This window comes from Megalobrama amblycephala, linkage group LG5 (assembly GCF_018812025.1).
Source record: "Megalobrama amblycephala isolate DHTTF-2021 linkage group LG5, ASM1881202v1, whole genome shotgun sequence".
NCBI classification, from domain to species: domain Eukaryota; kingdom Metazoa; phylum Chordata; class Actinopteri; order Cypriniformes; family Xenocyprididae; genus Megalobrama; species Megalobrama amblycephala.
The window spans coordinates 39,970,968-39,993,555 of NC_063048.1; the positions used below are offsets into that span (position 1 = coordinate 39,970,968).

At 36.1% G+C, this 22,588-nt stretch overlaps 1 protein-coding gene across 8 annotated transcripts in view; it reads right to left on the reverse strand.

Annotated features, from left to right (window-relative positions):
• The window catches only part of myo6b (myosin VIb), an 84,329-nt gene that overhangs the window by 48,937 nt on the left and 12,804 nt on the right, over window positions 1-22,588 (reverse strand). For 6 of the 8 annotated variants that reach the window (XR_007185082.1, XR_007185083.1, XM_048192253.1 and 3 more), the window contains 11 exons: window positions 14,070-14,211; window positions 9,427-9,496; window positions 9,251-9,324; window positions 7,288-7,417; window positions 7,044-7,149; window positions 5,490-5,545; window positions 5,295-5,392; window positions 5,053-5,217; window positions 4,224-4,304; window positions 2,441-2,449; window positions 1,621-1,801 (listed from right to left, as the gene is read on the reverse strand). Coding sequence is in view for 6 of the 8 variants with exons in the window: in XM_048192253.1 (XP_048048210.1) it covers window positions 1,621-1,801; window positions 2,441-2,449; window positions 4,224-4,304; window positions 5,053-5,217; window positions 5,295-5,392; window positions 5,490-5,545; window positions 7,044-7,149; window positions 7,288-7,417; window positions 9,251-9,324; window positions 9,427-9,496; window positions 14,070-14,186 (1,087 nt within the window). In the remaining 2 variants the exon portion in view is untranslated. The remainder of the gene's footprint in view (window positions 1-1,620; window positions 1,802-2,440; window positions 2,450-4,223; window positions 4,305-5,052; window positions 5,218-5,294; window positions 5,393-5,489; window positions 5,546-7,043; window positions 7,150-7,287; window positions 7,418-9,250; window positions 9,325-9,426; window positions 9,497-14,069; window positions 14,212-22,588) is intronic. The other 2 variants (XM_048192254.1, XM_048192257.1) reach the window with 1 other exon arrangement.

Below are 22,588 nucleotides of genomic sequence, written 5' to 3' on the forward strand. Positions count from 1 at the left end.
CATGGTTTCTAGTTCTGTTATGGATAGCCCCTTCCAGAAATGAAATCCCACCTGTTGTATATTAAACATATGGAAGCTTGTTTCTGCAATGAAATAAAAAATAAAAAAGTTAATTGCTAATTCTCACAATTCTGACTTTTTTTCTCACAATTGCATGATACAAAGTCAGAATTGCGAGCTATAAAGTCAGAATTGCGTGATATAAAGTCAAAATTGTGAGATGTAAACACAATTGCGAGTTAAAAAGTCAGAATTGCATGATATAAACTCACAATTGAATGATATAGTTACAATTGCGTGATTTAAAGTCACAACTGTGAGTTATAGTCAGAATTGCATGTTATAAAGTCAGAATTGCGAGATATAAAGTCAGAATTGCGAGATATAAAGTCAGAATTGCGAGATATAAAGTCAGAATTGCGTGATATAAAGTCAGAATTGCGTGATATAAAGTCAGAATTGTGTTATATAAAGTCAGAATTGTGAGATATAAAGTCAGAATTGTGTTATATAGTCAGAATTGCGAGATATAAAGTCAGAATTGCGAGTTATAAAGTCAGAATTGCGAGATATAAAGTCAGAATTGCGTGTTAAAAAGTCAGAATTGTGAGATATAAAGTCAGAATTGCGTGTTATAAAGTCAGAATTGCGTGATATAAATTCAGAATTGCGAGATATAAATTCAGAATTGTGAGTTATAAAGTCAGAATTGCGAAATATAAAGTCAGAATTGCGAGATATAAAGTCAGAATTGCGAGATATAAAGTCAGAATTGCGAAATATAAAGTCAGAATTACAAGATATAAAGTCAGAATTGCGAGTTATAAAGTCAGAATTGCGAGATATAAAGTCAGAATTGCGTGTTAAAAAGTCAGAATTGCGAGATATAAAGTCAGAATTGTGAGATATAAAGTCAGAATTGCGTGTTATAAAGTCAGAATTGCGTGATATAAATTCAGAATTGCGAGTTATAAAGTCAGAATTGCGAGTTATAAAGTCAGAATTGCGAGTTATAAAGTCAGAATTGCGAGTTATAAAGTCAGAATTGCGAGTTATAAAGTCAGAATTGCGAGATATAAAGTCAGAATTGCGAGATATAAAGTCAGAATTGCGAAATATAAAGTCAGAATTGCGAGATAAAAAGCCGCAATTAACTTTTTTATTTAGTGGTCAAAAAACAAGCTTCCATATCAACATGTTCAGATCAGTAAATAAAAAAGTACATTTACTTAACGCTTGCATCAAATAAAGGCAAAATTGTTTGCAAATGTCGAATGAAGCTGGATAATGTTTAAGTAAATATTTTTGGTCACACTTTAGATTAGGGTCCAATTGTCACTATTTACTAACTATTAACTACTGCTTTTGCCTCAAACTCATAAGTACTGCTTATTAATAGTTAGTAAGGTAGTTGATAAGTTTAGGTATTGGGTATTATTATGGGATGTAGAATATGGTCTTGCAGAATAAGCATTAATATCTGCTTTATAAGTATGAATAAATAGTCAATATCCTGGTAATATGAATGCGAATAAGCAACTTGTTAATAGTGAGAATTGGACCCTAAACTAAAGTGTTACCGTATTTATTTACGGTACAATTGCTAATATAAATGGCTACCAGAGGTGCTTCCTGTCTCTTCAAAGTCAATATTGCCGAGATGAAGGACGCCGGACACCACTCTGAAGAGATTGAGCTTCTCTGTGTCATCCAGGCCGATTTTCTTCATGGCCACCACCATCCTGTTAAAGTCTCCCAGGTCATCCAGCAGAGGGTCCTTCAGAGCACCCACTTTCCCATGCTACGAACACAACAGACCATCAAGACACACGGTTCCAGAATCAACAATAAATACAGGTCACACTCGCCGCAAGTGCCTTAAAAAGAAACGCAGTGGCACTGCAGCTGAAATCAGAGATCAGAAACGCATACTGAAGGACTGTATACAGATCTAGATCTCTGATTAAAAGGAGCAAAAGAAAACAAACCTCACCTGAGGATCAGAGTGTGCCAGAACTTCTCTTTTTTAATATTATATTCCAAAAAGAAAAGATGATTTTGTGATAATTTATTCACCCTTATGTCATTCTAAACTTGAATGACGCTCAATTTGAGGAACGCTTTATGCTGCTGTTCAATGAGGAAAAGAGCAACATAAATATAGGGGTGAACCAAACCAAAGTCACTGACATACAGATAATCAGTCTAGATTATCTAGATCACACCACTCTGACCAACGCTAAAGCTTAAAAGCTGTTTCATACCCATAACCACAAGCACCCCTTACAAAACTACTTATTTCACAGAGAAAGCCTCATGCATATTAGCTTGCAGACCCATGCACACACTAATGATCAATTTCATGCACAAAAACCCGGAAAGCCAAAGAATGTAAAGCATGAAAAGCATTTAGAAAGGAGGACAACTGGTAAAACATCACCTTATGATCCTGAATTTTAAAAAGATCAGGGTAGGCAAAAACACATAATATTCAGTTAGAAAACTACAGACATAAACACAACGGCTATTAGAAGAGTGAAGCTCTGTTCCAAAACCTGCATAGGCAGCGTTTTAATGATGACAAAAGCTTTAATATAAGCTAAAATGTATAAAAAATCAATAGGCTATATAAGATCATATTTATCATTTTAATTTTTTCCTTCATTTTTATTCATAATCCAGGGTTCTCACGGTCTTAGAGAAGGTATGTTTATCATATTGGATATATTTGAGTGTGTTTAAAATGATGTTATGACATTACTCTGTGCGTTCGCTCAGCAGCTGCTATGAGACACTGTTACACACTGCATCAAATATCTGCATAATATTAATAAATGCTGGATGGCTTGTGTTGATAAATGGAACGCAATTAGTTTTAAAACATTGTATGATGGAGAAAAAGCTGTATTACTGTTACTAAAAATAAAGCTGCATCTGATGATGCTATGTTAGCTACTTCACAAAATATAATTTTTCTCTGAGGCATGGTAAAACATGGTACTCGCAGAAAATCAAGAAAACGAGATTCAAACAATAAGACTAAACGTGTTGAGCTATATAACAATAATTAGTTTTCTGTCTATAAATGTATACAAACAGTTGTTCACCTGTCTAATAAAACATATAATATATTAAAGCATCTTTGGTGTTTCCATGGTTTCTACAAAATAAAACCGGAAATTGAGGGCGACGCAGGTATGATGTCATTGATAGGTGATGCACGGACACGATCCATGTCCTGGTTAAAATTGCTTATTTCTCTGGATTTAACCATTCTTGGAAACATCAAGGATCATGCAAGAACACAAGTCAACAAAATATATAACAATGTTCTAGTAGTTTTTCGATATTTTAATCCAAAAATCGTACATATTGTGCCTTTAACATCAACTGCTATTTCTGTGGCGTGGACTTGCTGCCTTTGTAACGAGTTCCAAGTCAGTCAATTATGAGGTTCAATCTTGGTTAGGGTGTAGTCTTAAAAGGATACTGCTTATTAAGCTCACTAGGTTTGGGACCAGAGCTTGAGCAAAGAAAAATCTAATTTGAATCACAATTAAAGATGGATTTCATAAATATCCTAATGTCCAAAGTCATTATGAGATTCAATTGTTCAAGGATGAGAAAAAAAAAGGAGAGAAAAAAAACAAAAACAAGAAAAGTACCATCTGTGAATTTGGGGTAAGAAACTAATCTCAGATTTTCATCTGAAAATGTAGTGAAACAGACGGTGTTGAGCTAGCAAATGAACTACTGCACAGCAGCTAATGAATATCTCATCACCTCTACAGGGATTCAACACAACGATGATTTATAATAATGGCCCTTGATAACAATAACATCAATTGATGGGCTCAGTCTCCAGAGAGGGCGGTGTGCAAACACAACAAAACAACGCTGGAATTTATTACACTTTACATAATTCATCAAAGACGTGAACTAATTTCTGAGGGTAATGTAACTAATTCTATTTGAAGCAAAATGGTGATCCTGCAACTTCAGAGATTTTGACTGCGGTCAAGGTCCCTTAGTCTTAATTTTTACTATATGAACAAAGGAAACTCTGAGGACTTGATCATATAACAAAAATGAATCTGAAATCTTTCCTACAGCTTAGCTTAGTGCTGTTTATTACTTCATATTTGTCACAAATTTGTATCAGCACACAAGGAGGAGGAAAAAGATTCATCACGGTACTGACAAACAAAGATGAGTCTACATACCTCAGGACTTTTCCTGTTTTGCATGATCTGTTTATCTGAGTCCTTGTTTGCAAAGTATCGGGTGCAGCCGCGATTCAAATACTGAGTGAAACACAAACACACAATGAGGAAAGTTAATAAACGAGTACAGAACCTGCAGAAATACATTCACAGTCATTGTAAAGCAAATATGCCATCTAGTGGCATATCTACGGTTTCATGGTATCTCACATATATGAGGGCATATGAAATAAACTAAGGTCTTAAAGGGATAGTTCACCCAAAAATTAAAATTCTGTCATCATTTACTCGCTCTCAAGTTGTTCCAAAGGTGTATTAATTTCTTTGTTCTGCTGTACACAAAGGAAGATATTTGGAAGAATGTTTGTAACCAAGCATACCTCGCCCCCCATTGACTACCATAGTAGGAAAAATAAATACTATGGTAGTCAATGGGGGGCTAGAGCTGCTTGGTTGCAAATATTTTTCCAAATATCTTCTTTTGTGTACAGCAGAACAAAGAAATTAATAGTTTACATAATAGTTTATAGAACAATAGAAATTAATAGAAATTAAAGTTTGGAACAACTTGAGAGTGAGTAAATGATTACAGAATTTTCATTTTTGGGTGAACTATCTCTTTAATTGACTTTATTCGATTTGATAAAATGCATCCCCACTTCATTTGGCATTGAGCTTTGATACAGTCTGTTATAGTCACAGATGTCAGATGGCTTTCATTGCACCAATTATAACAGAGAGTCTCAAACTTTCCTGCTGAAAAGAGTGTCTAGGCTTGGTAAAATGATTTCCAGCTTCCTGATACACAATACACAGGAAGAAAACTGACCCGGAAGTTTTCCGGAGAGTTGAGATGAAGCATGTTCCTGATGTCCTCCGATGCCCCTGCGCAGAGTCTGTAAAATATATGATAGTTTCGCTCTTCTGGACTCTGCATGCAAATCCGAGACTTCTCCAGCAGATAGTGCGAGACAAAACCGCCCACAACTGCATTCTGAAGACACAGTGAACACGATTAGTTACTACATGAAGTCTTCCACACTCTTGTCTTCAGACTAAGACAAAGTTTACCTTCTCATTAAAATGGATTTCCACAAACTTTCCAAATCGACTGCTGTTGTTGTTCCTGACCGTCTTTGCATTTCCAAAAGCTTCAAGCAAGGGGTTGGCTGCATGGAACAGACATATTCCAAACATAGTTTTTGCATCATATGCAAAAATCAAACACTAGACACAACCAGCTCTAAGTGTCTCTGGAGAACCTACCTTCAACAATCCTCTCATCTATATCTTGACCAGTTCCATAAGATGTAGTTAAATACCTGAAATTAAACAGATATAGTATCAAGACACGATAACATTAATGACAAAACTGGTTCAATAAAACATTTACTTACCATTATTGAGCACTGCAACATGCTACTATTCAAATGTTTGGTAAGATTTTTTAAATGTTTTTGAAATAAGTTTTTTATGCTCAACAAAGTTGCATTTATTTGATCAAAATACAACATACAAAAAACATAACATTGTGAAGTATTACCTTTTAAAATAACTGTTTTCTATTTGAATATATTTTAAAAAATGTAATTTATTCCTGTAATGGCAAAGCATCTCAGGTTATGCATGTAACCATGGTTCCCTGAGAAGGGGAACGAGACACTGCATCTGAAGACACTTTGGGGAAGTGTCTTCGGCTGCAGTGCGAGTTCCAATTCGAAAGGGAATTGAATTTTCACCCTCATTTCTTCAGTCTTCATTGTCACATGATCCTTCAGAAATCATTCTAATATGCTGATTTGTTCCTCAAGTAATATTTCTTCTAACATTATTACATCAGTGAAAAATGTATACCTACCCATTTTTTTCAAAATGTGGTGAAACACATGTGGAATAACTGTTATATTAAAGGGATAGTTCACCCAAAAATTATCCCATAATTTACTCACCCTCAAGCCATCCTAGCCGTATATGAATTTCTTCTTTCAGCCAAACACAATCTTGAGTTATATTTAAAAATATCCTGGCTCTTCCAATCTTTATAATGGGACTGAATGGTACCCTAGATTTTGAAGCCCAAAAAAGTGCATCCATCCATCGTAAAAGTAATCCATATTACTCCAATAAAGGCCTTCTGAAGCGAAGTGATAAAAAAAATCCTTATTTATAACTTTATAAACTATAATATCCAGCTTCCAATAAACATCCGTATGCAAGTCGACTTATGGCAGAAGAGTGACCTCTGACCCAACGTATGACGTAGGATGTTGGAGTAGCGTAAGCTTAGACGCCTTGTGGTTCAAACAAAAAGGGCTGACTCAAGCTCAAGCTCCTCTTCTCTTATATCAAAATCCTCCAACATTTCAGTTTAAAAATTCTTGTTTTAGACTTCTAATTCGTGACCAGTGTTTTTTTTTTTTTTTTGCTCTATCCTCTGCACTTCTGCGTTCGTCAATACGCCATGCGATCAGAGGTTACTCTTCTGCCGGAACTCGACTCATGTACGACCATTACCAGAAGCCGGTGTTTATAGTTTATAAAGTTACAAATATAAATATTTTTCTTATGAAACCGCATCACCGCGCTTCAGAAGGCCTTTATTAATCATCTGGAGTCGTATGGATTACTTTTATGATGGATGGATGTGCTTTTTGGGTCTTCAAAATCTAGGGTACCATTTTCATATCTTAAAAAAAAATGTCTAAATTCACCATTAGCAGGTGTGTCTAAATAAATAAATGAATTTGGACCCTTGTATACATATAGGACATGTTAACTGAAGTGTTTTCATCATTCCATAAATAGACAGAGTTAACACACCTGAGAACAAACTTTGTGTTTTCTGTTTTTCCAGCACCAGATTCACCGGACACAATGATGGACTGACTCATCTTCAGAACCTTCATGTCTCTGTAGGCTTTATCAGCTGAGACAGAGAGAGAGAGAGAGACGTTTATCAAGACACTGTCAATAATGTAGTTACCTTAAAAAAAATATATTTTCTTTGTGCTTAGAACTGAATCCTCAAGTGTCCAATTAGACAGACATTCATACGTCCACTCACCAATAGCATAGACATGAGGGGGAAGTGTCCCCAAAGAGCGTCTCTGATAGCTCTTAATGGACTCTGGGGAGTAGAGTTTAGGGATGTCGAAATACGGGTTCACAGCAATCAGGATGTTAGCCACAAAAGTCTGAAATAAAACACACAGTGTCCGAGAACAAATTAAACATTCATTGTTGGGTGTGTGAGTTTGTATTCGCAGTCTTCCATAATTTGGACAAACTGGTACTCCAAACCAAAAAGTTCACAAGTCGGACGGCCCAGACATAGGAGCAATGTTTTAACTGCTGTCACTCAAAGCCTCATACTTTCAGGTTAGCCACGGCGTGCAGAGCACCGGTACCTCACAGGACCTAATTAAGTGCATTGGGCAACTTGATAGCGTCTGGGCAGGATTAGCTGGGTCATCTGAGACGTGCAGTCACACTAGGGCAGGGCCTGGGCAGTCTCTTGACAGGCTTGTGCGCTGTGCTGATGAGCGTGCGCTGACAGCCGGACCGGCGTATCTCAGATGAGAGGCTAATAAGGGCCGCTGGAGCACGACAATAACATGCCCATCAGCTCCGTAACCTGCAGGCATGCTTGCCAATGAGATCTGTGGGGTTTAGTATGAATCTGAAAGTGCCCTGAGGCGACTGTTAAGCAAAATATGTGAATGTATCATGCGCTTGCTTAAGATTCAAAGACCCAAATCAGTTGAAATTTAAAATGAAGTTTCATTAGAAGAGGCTTTAATTAATCAGAGAATCAATTTTTTATACATATTTGAAGGTGATGTGTTTAATTTAAAATGCAAGTGCCTGTTGTGGTTCTTTAAAAACATTAATCTGTTCATTTAAACATCCCAGCCTGCCCAAAACACACTGCCTTAAACTTAAAGAGTTAGTTCACCCCAAAATTATCCCATAACTTACTCACCCTCAAGCCTTCCTAGGTGTATATGACTTTCTTCTTTCAGCCAAACACAATTGGAGTTATATTAAAAATATCCTGGCTCTTCCAAGCTTTATAATGGGAGTGAATGGTACCCTAGATTTTGAAGCCCAAAAAAGTGAATCCATCCATCATAAAAGGGTTAATAAAGACCTTCTGAAGCGAAGCGATGGGTTTTTGTAAGAAAAATGTCCATATTTATAACTTTAAAGACTAAAATCTCTGGTTTCCGGTAACAGCCGTTCACGCGTTCACAAGAGAATCGAGTTCCGGCTTATGGCGTATGGATTACTTTTATGATGATTACCATTCACTTCCATTATAAAGCTTGGAAGAGCTGGGATATTTTTAATATAACTCCGATTGTGTTTGTCAGAGAGAAGATAGTCATATACACCTAGGATGGCTTGAGGATGAGTAAATCATGGGGTAATTTTCATTTTTGGGTGAACTATCCCTTTAATGGTCTGAGCTTGGAACAGGACTATCTGTTAGTCAAACTAAAGGAGTACAAGGGGACAGGGAAGACAGCAATAGAGTGCAACAATTCCTGTTCCAAAAATATTTTTTTGATTCATTTCCCCCTAGTGATTTAAAAAAAAGTCTTTGATAAAGAGCTAAAAGCCATGTAGCAAACCAGCCACACTATTATCACAACATTACAAACTTTGATTTAAAGCAAAAAGTATTTCAAAATTAGACAAAAAAACAAAAGTACAAGACTGTATTAATGACTGTATTAAATATCAATGGCTTTAATAAAGGAAAGAACTACAATGCAAATTATATAATTGAATTCAAAACAAAGAAGTATAACACTATTGATTTAAAGATGTTGATTATAGGTTTCTACATATAAAACCTTTTTTAACTGCACATTTTTGCTAATGTGAACACATCTTAAGTTTGTACAACTGGACCATGCTCATTTTATGTGTTGGCCAAGTAATCGTGTACTTAAGTAGTTTTGGCCTTCAGAAAGGCATTGAAATAATGAAAAACAAAAATACAGAACAGGCATTTGACTTACATAGATCAAGTCTTTGCTGTAACGGACACGGATGTTGTTTAGAAGAGTGGCCTCATTCAAGTACATAAGAGAACCTGGAAGCCAAGTAAATATGAGCATATCACTGTACAACATAAGCTATAAGTATTTAACGTGATACTATTGGCTGATGCACCCCAAAGAAGTTATATACTTACAGTTGTCTTCGACATGTTTGTTTACATCATCCTCAGCAGGAAAGACTTGACTGATGGGAGCCAGGAACGTCTGCAAAGTCAAAATGAGCATCATCAACTTTGTGACCTCTTGCCAAACCAAAAAAACTGGCCTAACAATAATGGCCTACATTGACCTATTTCACTATTTATCCATATTAATAAAAGCACACACTGTTTACGACCACACAGAAGATTAATGTGACAAAAAACAAGTAGACGATGGCAGCCGTTTGTTCTTTCATTTCAGAGTCTGTCTGGTTACTTTCACTGAGGTGTGAAGCTATAAACATTCAAGGTCTTCATACATTACGACTGTGCAAATGACACTGAAGAGCGGTGCTAGGTCAGCCATGATTGATTGTGTCTAATGGCAGCCATAATGTGGAGAAGAAACAGTAAAGTCATGTTAATGTGAAAGGTGAGAACATAAGCTGTGAAATCCATTACATGACACATAATAAGACACCCAAAACTGTCCAGCACATCGGTGTGTTATTCAGAGCGAGATGAGACAGGCTGACCTTTCCCAGAAAACCCATCTTGTCCATGCTGACGTTCCTGCTTTACATTTATCCACTCCCTCACATGTATATAAGCCATTTACATTAGGACCTCGCTGGAAAGATATTATCTGTCTCAATGTCATCAATATCATCTACCTCTTTGACCTAAAAACATTCACAACCTTTATAAATTCTAGTGGGAACTTTTCACACATTGTTTACCATTTGTTAATAAAAGCTAGTGGATCAATGACAAATAATGGCTCGTTTCCACCGAGCGGTACAGTATAGTATGATTCGGGATAGTAAACCCTGATCCGACTTGCGTTTCCACCGCCAGCAGTTCCCTTACTTGATAGGCGTGGTGTATACCGGAAAGTAGCAATCAACGTCATTCTCTCGAGAAGAAAACGACAGTAAACAACATTGGAGGACACAGAGCAGATCTTTTTGTGTTGCAATGGTATTGTGTTTCAACTGTATGTTTAAAAATGGCACCTCTTGTGTTGTCATTCCCCGTGTAGCATGCACAAGTGACAATTCTCTGTCAACCAATCAACGTTCTGCAATGAGTCTAGCTCCACCCTTTAGGTACCAGGCTACTGTGCTAGGTACCCTAACGGAAGGGTGTGGTATGGTACGGTTCGATATTTTGGTAACCTTCACAACTTCTGACAATCAAAATGGAAATAATTGGGTACTTTACTGTACTGTACCATACTGCTCGGTGGAAACAAGCCATAAGAGGGACAATGATGAAGAAAAAAATTAAATCTACAGTTTAAAACACACAGTTCTTAGAAATGTACTGATTGTATTTGTGTTGGTTTCATATTGTTTTGAAAAATACCATTTTCAAGAAAATTTTGTAATTTGGTGAGCTAATGAAAGGTCTGAAGAGGGCTTTGTCATAAAAGGTGAAATGGTCTTAAATTTGAAACTTACAGACCTTGACACAAAGTCATGATGGTCTGTAGGAGTCCTCTCTATGATATAATTTCCTGTTCTATTTTTTGTGTGCATGTGTCTACGTGTTGGTTGCACTACATGACTTACATTTTGGTGGATCGGATTACAAGTGGACAACGCTAAATAGGTGTAAACAGGGTCTAAAAACGTTTTGAGCTTGTCCACTTTTGCCACTTCCAGAGGTAGTCGAAAACACATTTGACCGGACTGCTTTCGTAGTGTAGACACTCATGTTGTCGAATGTGTTCGAACAGCCACAAAAGATGCCTACTTTCCACCTACTGACCTAATGCGTAAAAATTATGGGAAGCGCGCTCACCAGATGGGATTTAAACTTTGTCGGCTGAAGACCCAAGTTTGGTTTGAAGATGAAAAATGTACCAAGCACAATGTTCTCTCACCATTCCTGATTTCTAATACACACTCACAGCGTTCGGCCGGTCTTGCGGCTGTCAGAGCAGAAACGAAAGCTGATTCTCTCCATATGTTTTTCCATCGTCTCCTGTCGCGTTCATATTTAAATTGTGCAAGCTTATTTCTTCCATTAGATCGAAACATCTGAAAAAAGCCAATAGATTTACCCACTCACAGACCCTCCCCTCGAAGAAATCAGGACAGAAGTGGTTGAAAGTAGGGCTGGGAATATACAGTACAGTCCAAAAGTTTGGAACCACTAAGATTTTTATGTTTTTAAAAGAAGTTTTGTCTGCTCACCAAGGCTACATTTATTTAATTAAAAATACAGTAAAAACAGTAATATTGTGAAATATTATTACAATTTAAAATAACTGTGTACTATTTGAATATATTTCACAAAGTAATTTATTCTTGTGTTGGCAAAGCTGAATTTTCAGCATCATTACTCCAGTCTTCAGTGTCACATGATCCTTCAGAAATCATTCTAATATGCTGATCTGCTGCTCAAGAAACATTTAATGTGTACAATTGTACAAAATATTTGTGTACAATATTTTTTTTCAGGATTATTTGATGAATAGAAAGTTCAAAAGAACAGTGTTTATCTGAAATCTAATCTTTTGTAACATTATAAATGTCTTTACTGCCACTTTTGATTGATTTAATGCATCCTTGCTGAATAAAAGTATTCATTTCTTTAATTTCTTTTCAAAAAAATAAAAATAAAAATTCTTACTGACCCCAAACTTTTGAACAGTAGTGTATAATGCTACAGAAGCTTTGTATTTCAGATAAATGCTGTTCTTTTGAACTTTCTATTCATCAAGGAATCCTGAAAAAAAAAGTACACAACTGTTTTCAACATTGAAAATAATCATAAATGCTTCTTGAGCAGCAAATCAGCATATTAGAATGATTTCTGAAGGATCATGTGACACTGAAGACTGGAGTAACGATGCTGAAAATTCAGCTTTGCATCACAGGAATAAATTACTTTGTCAAATATATTTAAATAGTACACAGTTATTTTAAATTGTAATAATATTTCACAATATTACTGTTTTTTTTACTGTATTTTTAATTAAATAAATGTAGCCTTGGTGAGCAGACGAAACTTCTTTTAAAAACATTAAAAATCTTAGTGGTTCCAAACTTTTGGACTGTACTGTACATCGATTTAAGATTCAATTATTCTGGATCAATTCTGATATTTTCCGAATGTATCGCAATACTCTCTGGAATCGATTCTGAGCTTAGTTTTTAACAGCAGATGGCGCTCTAGGCTAACCTAACCGCACACTCAAATACTCATGAAGAAGAGTGCTGGAAAGCGCTTGTGCGTTTGGCTGAGTCATGTAAGTGGATAAATATACTTGCATCTCAGCTCAGAATGCTTTTATGATGTGAGATGAATGTAAACAGCCCACTGCGAACACCCTTGTAATTCGCTTCAACCTTGTCAAACTTTATGAATAATTATTTTAGCTTTAAGTGGTGTGTGTAAGGAATCGGAAGCAGGCAGGCTACGGCTGTTTCTAAAGCACGTAGTGCCATCTGCTGTTAAAAACTAAGCTCAGAATCGATATAGAATAATTGTATCGCGAATCAAGAATCGATGTATTGTCCCAGCCCTAGTTGAAAGTGGACAAAAGAGATGGATTAAAACACCAGGTGTAAACGGCAATGTGTCTCCCTGTGATCCGATCGACCAAAACACATCTTAATACCAGGTGTGAACAGGGCCATAATTTCATATATTAAAGTCACCATGAAATCAAAATTGACCATTCTTATTTTTGTTGAATATTGCAGTATTTATAATAAATGATTTATCCATGCACATCATTATTTTTTTTATTCACGTGCCCTTGTAGTCAAAATAACCTCCCCTCCCTATTGCAGTGTCATCTCTTCTCTTATGACGAGTTTACTGACATGAGGGCAGGACAATCTGTCACTCACATGAGATCACAGCAATAGCAAACAACAACGATGGAACGATCTAATTAATCCCTGATGGACAAAATCGAGTTTACCTGCTCTACATTTTTTTTCTCATTTGAGAAGCTGTTTCACTTATACGTCACAATAAGGAAGAAAAAAATGGATGTCACATCAGGAATTATAGTTCCTAATGACAAGCCCCAACCCTAAAATACACCTTGCAACATTTTAGACCAAAGATAGTACATTATTTAGTCTACTGTCTTTGTGGGAAGGTGATTTTTATTTTTATTTTTTTTTTAGAAATATCCCACACTACACACACAGTGCCGCCATCTCTAAGGGAGTGTATAAGTAGTTGAGACACAGGTGGCTTTTTTTCTCTAATGAATATACACTGAGTGTAATGAGATCCGCACACCTGCAGCAGGTAGACCTTATTACTTATTCAAACCCCCTGCAAGTGACACCATTACATGGCATAGCACTATTCTACATACACATGTTCTCACATTTTACCTATTGCTCAGATACCTGGAGGCCTTTTATACACATCATGAAGTTAATCATGCGTGTGGTGGGAAAGACTCAGCACGTCAGCAGAAACGCTGATCACATGATCGCCTGAGGTTCGCTGGGCTCAGCCGAGGATCATCACAGGTGCTTAGCAACAAGTTTTCCTTCACATCAACATATGAGGCACGATAATGTGGCACAGAATCAATGGCTGCCACCTGCTTGGCCACCGGTTAAATGATCACAGGATAAATTTCAAAGCTGACTTCTTACCTTTCCTCTCTGATTGAGAGGTTCTATGGTGAGTGCATCTGCACCGATGTCCACTATCATGCCCAACTGGAACCCGTCGGTTGGGTGGGGCGCCCACACAGGCTTCCCATCCTCCATTGCACCCCACAACTACACCGCAGCTCTGGAAGACACACACACAGGGTTAAGATTAAACATTGACTTGGCTCATAATATGCAAAGCTTGTCCAACAGAAACGTAATTATGTTTTGTTTAAAACAAACCATGTGACTATAAACAAAACATCTTTTAGACTGCTGCAAGTGGAAGCCGACAAGGTCATCTCAAGTACATTATTGTAATGAAAATAACAAAACAACTTGTTAAATTAGCCACTTCAAAGTCTTGAAATGCACAAAAGCAAACTGAAAATAGATCTCTGCAGACAATGTAAGTGGTGCTTTCCTACTCTAATCTCATTTCCACTATCTCAGACATTTGTGTATGATTGTGGCATTTTGACTCCTAGTAGCAGTCGCAGGAAACTTTCACAATGGTCATGAAGAACCCGTTGAGGCCGTTCCCACCAAGGATGATAACTATAAAGATAACGATAAAGATATTGTTCTAAAAATCATTCTCAATATTAAGAATAGCAGAGTCCACACCTCAGCTATAACGATAATGGCACAGAGAAACAATATAATTGGAATCACTTTCAGAATGATTTTATCCAGCTGATGAATAATAAAAATATCAGCCAATCAGAATCCATCCTGCTGTAACAAGCTCAAGCATTTAAAGTGACAGACAAGCACACGCTTAGAATAAATATATTTATCGTTATAGTTATCTTTATAGTTATCCTCCTTGGTGTGAACGGGCCTTTACTCTCCGCTTATTCAACATGGTAAAAAAAAATTTTTGTGAATTTATCTTACAGCTGGGTAAAAATATTGGTTTATGGATTTTAATCGATTTTCATTTTGATGAATGGATATCAATTCTTAAATCCCAAGTGTTAACGGTCTCTCTTTTCAGTTGATGAATGAACAAAACTTTGTTTTATATCAAAAGAGAGGCAAAGTCTTTCAAATTCTGTCAATTTTATTATGAAATTCAAACAATAATAAACTGAGCAATTCTAGGAGTGTCCTAAATACCATTTTGCTAGCTTTTCTGTTTAAATAGTGGTATGTGAACATTACGGAAGCTTGTTTTTGTCACAGAATAAAAAAAGTTTAAAATATAATTGCGACTTTTTATCTCACAATTCTGACTTTATAACTCATAATTGTGTTTATCTCGCAATTCTCACTTTTTTCTCCCAGTTCTTACATCTTTTCTTACAATTGTGAGTTTATATCACGGAATTCTGAGATAAAAAATATAAAAAGCTGAAATTATTACCTTTTTTATTTTTTATTTAGTGGCAGAAACAAGTTTCCATAGAACAGAGCTGCTTTATTAACTAAATTTATGGGGGGCGTTAATGCTGGGATGTTTAGGTTGTTGCACGGCAACACGTAATTTTAAACTATTTATTTGACATTCTATTTAAATGTGTTTTTAAAGAGGAAGCACATCTCCTTAGCCGTAACCTGGAGTTGGTTCACAATTCACAATCTGAATACAAGTTTAGTTTTCATGCTGCTAAGTACAATGCAAAGTTTCTGGATTGACAACTATATTTAAATGCGTGACTGAATTGGAAACTGCAATGATTGACAGTGTTAACCAATGGACAATACAAAATAGGACAACATTTTAGAACAAGAACTTAATTCAACAGTTTTTGTTCTGGTACTGAAATTGGTACAGAGAACTGCAAAATTAGACTGGTATTGGTACAGATTACTGAAATTTTGGTACTGTGACAACCCTATCATGTAATGTTACATTTACCTCAGAAAAGCCGTTCAATGACCATAAACTCGATAGAAAGCTAGAAAACTAACTCTAGAGAGGAGTAATTTGCTAAATATATGCACTGCATTGCATATTGTACGGTTCTTTTAATGTTTGAATAAATCCATTATGTTTTTATGACAGCTATCATTTAAAAGTTTATATTTCAAAAACTGAGTAGAAACATAATTATGTTGTTAAAGTTATTATCATAAAAATGTCCTTATGCATAAATTAAATGTAAGTAGCCAATACAAATCAATTCATTTTAAGCTTTAATGTTATAGTAATGTATTCAATGGTGTTCCCTGTTTACAGCATTAGTTGGGAGATATTTTTTTCCTTGACAAAATTTGCCATGTATTGTACTGATACATACCCCAATTAAATCGATATTGATATTAAATTGAATCAAGTCGCAAGCTTGTGAATCAAAATCGAATAGAATTGTGAAAATTGTGGCAATACCCAGCCCAAGTATACCCACGATTCCACAACAAAAAAAATAACCACCAAAAGTCACCCAAAACAACTTATTTGCATTCTAAATTTTTCTAATACCTGTATTCCCTGGGATTCAAACCCATGACCTTGATATTGCTAGCACCATGCTTTGCTACAGAAAGGCTAATATTTTTCATACATTTAAAGATTAACGTTAGTGATGCACTGAAAATAATAGCGCTGAAATCAATTTAAAAAATATATATTTTTAAAGTTTTTATTCAGCCAAAAACTGAAAATAAAAATGAGCTGTTTGTTCATGTATCAACAGATTATTGGGATTTAAAAATTGATATCTGTTCATCACAATGAAAATTGATTAAAATCAAAATCAATACTGTCAAACCAGCCTTAGCATCCACATGTTTTATCTATTGTAGCATATCTATGTTGTGTGCAAATACACAGTCAAAATCAAATATCAATGTTTTAGTCAATGATTTCTGCCCTCCAATTCCAATTCAGCCAAAAAACTCAGTTGCCAAAATTTTCGACGCATCAAACGTTGGTAATTATCATCTTTTGCTCATAGTTTTAATTAGAATACATCACATTTGGTCAGGCAGTCGCATATGGTCTAGCCTCAAAACTTCAAAAAAAATTTAACGCACCAAAGATCAAACTGGATCCCAAAATTCTTCATATGCATAAAGTCAGGATCAGAAAACACAACGCATCTCTTGTACTACTCTCCATTGGAAATAGGAATGTTGATCACACTTTAGATTAGGGTCCAATTCTCACTATTAACTAACTATTAACTATGACTTTTGTAGAATATGGTCATGCAGAATAAGGCATTAATATGTGCTTTATAAGAACTAATAAACAGCCAATATCCTAGTAATATGCATGCTAATAAGCAACTAGTTAATAGTGAGAATTGGACCCTAAACTGAAGTGTTACTGGAATATGATTTTTACACAAATTCCCATGATCAGTCATCATTTAAATGAACGATCATTTAATCAATTAATCGTTAACCTTAATACTGCAAGATGCATCTACTGCAGTGGCATATAGTCACTGGCATGTCAAAATGTGCAAATGCCACTCAAGACGTCAGCTTCTTCACTCACATGAAAAGGTTTTTTAGTCTAAATTAAAGGTTAGTAGGATTGTAAAAAGAAGCAATGTGATTATGATCATTTAAGGCCATATGCGGCTTTGTGTTTTGTGGGTTGGTCATAATTTCCACGAATTTAACAATATTTCTTGAGGTATTCCACTGGATATGGAATCTCGTTTCTTTTCCCAAATACTCACCATCTCACCCTCTATTTTTGCTTATTTACTTCCTGTCGTTTATTTTCTTCCCATCATTTACTTTTAAACCTTATGTATATGATTAAACCATATGTACATATGATGAAATAATTATCTTTGTTGGGAAATATAATTAAACTTGACTTAGTTACTACATTTCTATTGCTTTCCTTGTTCAAGGACTTTGTATTGCTTCTTTTTTAAAGCAATTTTAAAGTCTGAATCACATTAACAAGCTGTGCCGCATCTAACTAACGCAAATGAATGACTTCTGGTCTGTTTGTCAAAAATTGTGAAAAAGTGTCCAAGCATGAGTCTCAATACAAGTGCTTAGACCTGGTCACTTCATGCATTTTTACTGATCGTATGGTTTTGCCATCATGAAAATACCAAGTGTAAACTCCCTCCAAGATGCATACGAGAAGGATAGAAATCTGATCACTTCAACCTTGACCTCAAGAGTTTGAGCGTTCAGATTACATCAGCATACAGAAGTCTGCGAGCACCACAATCATCACGTGAGCCAGATAGGGGTCCCTTTTTAATCATTTGCGAGTTGAAAATCATGCAGTTTGTTCAAATTCTTAGTCTAAGTATGAACAATATTACAAACCCGATTCCAAAAAAGTTGGGACACTGTACAAACTGTGAATAAAAACAGAATGCAATGATGTGGAAGTTTCAAATTTCAATATTTCATTCAGAATACAACATAGATGACATATCAAATGTTTAAACTGAGAAAGTGTATCATTTTAAGGGAAAAATAAGTTGATTTTAAATTTCATGGCATCAACACATCTCAAAAAAGTTGGGACAAGGCCATGTTTACCACTGTGTGGCATCCCCTCTTCTTTTTATAACAGTCTGCAAACATCTGGGGACTGAGGAGACAAGTTGCTCAAGTTTAGGAATAGGAATGTTGTCCCATTCTTGTCTAATACAGGCTTCTAGTTGCTCAACTGTCTTAGGTCTTCTTTGTCGCATCTTCCTCTTTATGATGCGCCAAATGTTTTCTGTGGGTGAAAGATCTGGACTGCAGGCTGGTCATTTCAGTACCCGGATCCTTGTTCTACGCAGCCATGATGTTGTAATTGATGCAGTATGTGGTCTGACATTGTCATGTTGGAAAATGCAAGGTCTTCCCTGAAAGAGACGACGTCTGGATGGGAGAATATGTTGTTCTAGAACTTGGATATACCTTTCAGCATTGATGGTGCCTTTCCAGATGTGTAAGCTGCCCATGCAACACGCACTCATGCAACCCCATACCATCAGAGATGCAGGCTTCTGAACTGAGCGCTGATAACAACTTGGGTTGTCCTTGTCCTCTTTAGTCCGGATGACATGGCGTCCCAGTTTTCCAAAAAGAACTTCAAATTTTGATTCATCTGACCACAGAACAGTTTTCCACTTTGCCACAGTCCATTTTAAATGAGCCTTGGCCCAGAGAAAATGCCTGCGCTTCTGGATCATGTTTAGATATGGCTTCTTTTTTGACCTATAGAGTTTTAGCCGGCAACGGCGAATGGCACGGTGGATTGTGTTCACCGACAATGTTTTCTGGAAGTATTCCTGAGCCCTGAGTATGTGATGCAGTGCCGTCTCAGGGCCCGAAGATCACGGGCATCCAGTATGGTTTTCTGGCCTTGACCCTTACGCAGAGATTGTTCCAGATTCTCTCAATCTTTGGATGATATTATGCACTGTAGATGATGATAACTACAAACTCTTTGCAATTTTTCTCTGAGAAACTCCTTTCTGATATTGCTCCACTATTTTTCGGTGCAGCATTGGGGGAATTGGTGATCCTCTGTCCATCTTGACTTCTGAGAGACACTGCCACTCTGAGAGGCTCTTTTTATACCCAATCATGTTGCCAGTTGACCTAATAAGTTGCAAATTGGTCCTCCAGCTGTTCCTTATATGTACATTTAACTTTTCCGGCCTCTTATTGCTACCTGTCCCAACTTTTTTGGAATGTGTAGCTCTCATGAAATCGAAAATGACATTTCAAAATGTCTCACTTTCAACATTTGATATGTTATCTATATTCTATTGTGAATAAAATATAAGTTTATGAGATTTGTAAATTATTGCATTCCTTTTTTATTCACAATTTATACAGTGTCCCAACTTTTTTGGAATCGAGTTTGTAATTGTGGTCCTTGTCTTAGCAAAAACTACTATGGTCTCACATTATTATGAAAGGTAAAAATGTGTTCTTTTGCAACTTAATTATGTTTTGGAAAATTAGGCCATTTTCAAACAAATGTGCCATCTACTGTGGTTCAAGGACTGTGTCATCTCCACAGCAGTTCTGTTGAGGTATTTTAGTCTCCTGACCTGTCGCTCCATATGTTTTTTCAATGATCTTGTTATTCCTCTCAGGTATGGGCTTATCCTGTAATAGTGGATTTAAGCTACAGCTATTTGAGACATTTTTATCTGCACAGACTCTCCTCTTGAGAGAACAGCTGGTGGCCCTATCTGATCACTCTCTGATCCTACAATAAACCATAGACTTCATACAGTGTTCAATATAATTCCCTTTTAAGATCAGCTGATTTATCTGAAGCACTAGATGACATCCGTTAAGATCCATGAGATCCACTGGGTGCCGCAGACAAAATGACCTGTAACTGAACTGCTTTCAAAGTCTACAAAAGCAATAATGGTTAATCACAAGAGTATTAATTACCTGACAAGAGAACAGCACTGAGTTCTTGTCAAAGAAGTCTGGTGTGCAAGTGAGGTAGGACGTGTTAACTGTTCGAGGTTTGGTCCAGGGTGAAATTTCCCATTCTCTGGCACTCTGACTATGGCCGAGTTTCCCACGGCGCAATTATCAATTGTCAAGCATGCTAACTAACCTCATTATATGCTTAGAAGTGTATCTGGGCCAATCACTCGAGTCTCACATGAGTCTTTTGAAAGGAACAAAGACTTCAGAACAAGGCTTTAGCATTGGCATTTGGCATTCTGTTCTGAAGCATTGCTCATCAGAAAACTATCTGGCACATTACTTCGTTCTGAATGATTGGTTCTGTGCTGAATCAGTCTTGGGAAAATAAGATGCCTGATATGTGCTAAAACATAATGATCTGTTCATTAAGCATCTCTGTAATGTACACCTTTGTATTGTGTACTAATATTTTTAACTGGAGCAGAAGTTATAACTGGCACTAAACCTTTTGGCCAATTAATTTCCTTGTATGGTCCCCCTAATATTTGACTAATTGTTAGTTGTAGAAGAGGCTTAGTTGACCAAAATTTTTATTAGTCAGTTAGTTGCAGAAAAAACAACAACCTTGAGGCGAAGTCACGCAGTCTTGTGAGCGACAGGGTCCTTGTGGTAATTACAGTATGTCGGGCAGAAAATCCAAACTTTCACCTATCATCCATCGACCTCAAATATAGCTTATCATTTGAATTGAAACATGTAAGTAGTAGCAACTTTACATGGCTGCTCGCTCTAACGTTAACCTAGATAAATGTGCGCTATTTTCAGGCACATAGCCAAGTGTTTGCGTAGAGTGTGGAGGCTAAAGTATAGCACTCTTACTGCAAGACATGGAGGCGCCAGCGTGATCACTTGCATTTTTTCTGATAACAGAGGAAATGACTTAAAATACTTCATCTTTTTTGGTCATACAGATAAGAGTAATGCATCATTAAAAACTAAAGGTCTACTTTTATTTGTGTAAACTCACAATAACAAGAAAACATAAAGAAAACAAAAAGGATGCGCTTTCTGCCGTCAGCTCCCTGAACTGGAGCGTGTCATAAAAATGAACCAAAACACAGCGTGTAGGCTACTATCACATCTATCACAGACATGAGAAACACATCTATAAAAAGCTTGAAATGTCTACTTTTATATGAACCAATTCATATAATTCATATATAACCAATATATATATAGGGCTGGGTATTGACACAATTTTCACAATTCAATTCGATTACTATTCACATGCTTTCTATTCGATTTGATTATTCGATTATTTTGGATGTAGTATTTCAGTTACAGTACATGGCAAATTTTCTAGTGGAAAAACATCTAATCTCTCTCAACTAATGCTGTAAACTACACATGCGAGTCAGAGTTGGTACTACTATAATAATATTGAAGGTTAAATATACAAACACTTAAATTACACTCAATGATGTTTTTATTATAGACAATGTTCTACTCCAATTCGTTTTTTTTGAAATATAAACATTTAAATTGTGGCTGTCATAACTGATTTATTCAAACATGCATTAAATATTGAAGAACATTAAAAATTATAATGAATATGTAACGGTGCATAGCTATATTTATCAGCAGGCACGTGCACACATAGACATAAAAGACGGCTTGAGCCCCTGCCCTTGAAAATGCTATATAATAATATATTTTTAATTATGGTGGTTGGCTTTGATCGTGGATTTGATCGTGCTGTGCTGTGTAACAACAAAAATCAGCAGGCTTTTGGCACCCTCTGCAGGCATTTGTTATAATATATAATGTAATTATAACATTTCAGGGGAAAGAACTCTTGATGTGTTTAAATATGCAGATTAGCTTGTTTTGGTTAATTTAGAAGAAATCTACAGATGCAAACAGATGGATGGTAGAAGGCTTAAAATAAACACCATCTAAATGTGTAGGGTTAGGGTTAAGTTCTTTCCATTAGAGTAAAAGAAGACATAAGCAAAAATAGACCAAAATCTTAAAATTGTCCACTACATGAAAGATGTATTCCAATAACCAACAGAATTAAAACGATGTATTGATTTGTGCAAAATAAACAAATTATTAGTGAAACTATGTCCCTCTCCTCGGTGCAGTCATTTTTTTCTAAATATATAGCTACTTGAAAATAGTAGTGTGGAAAA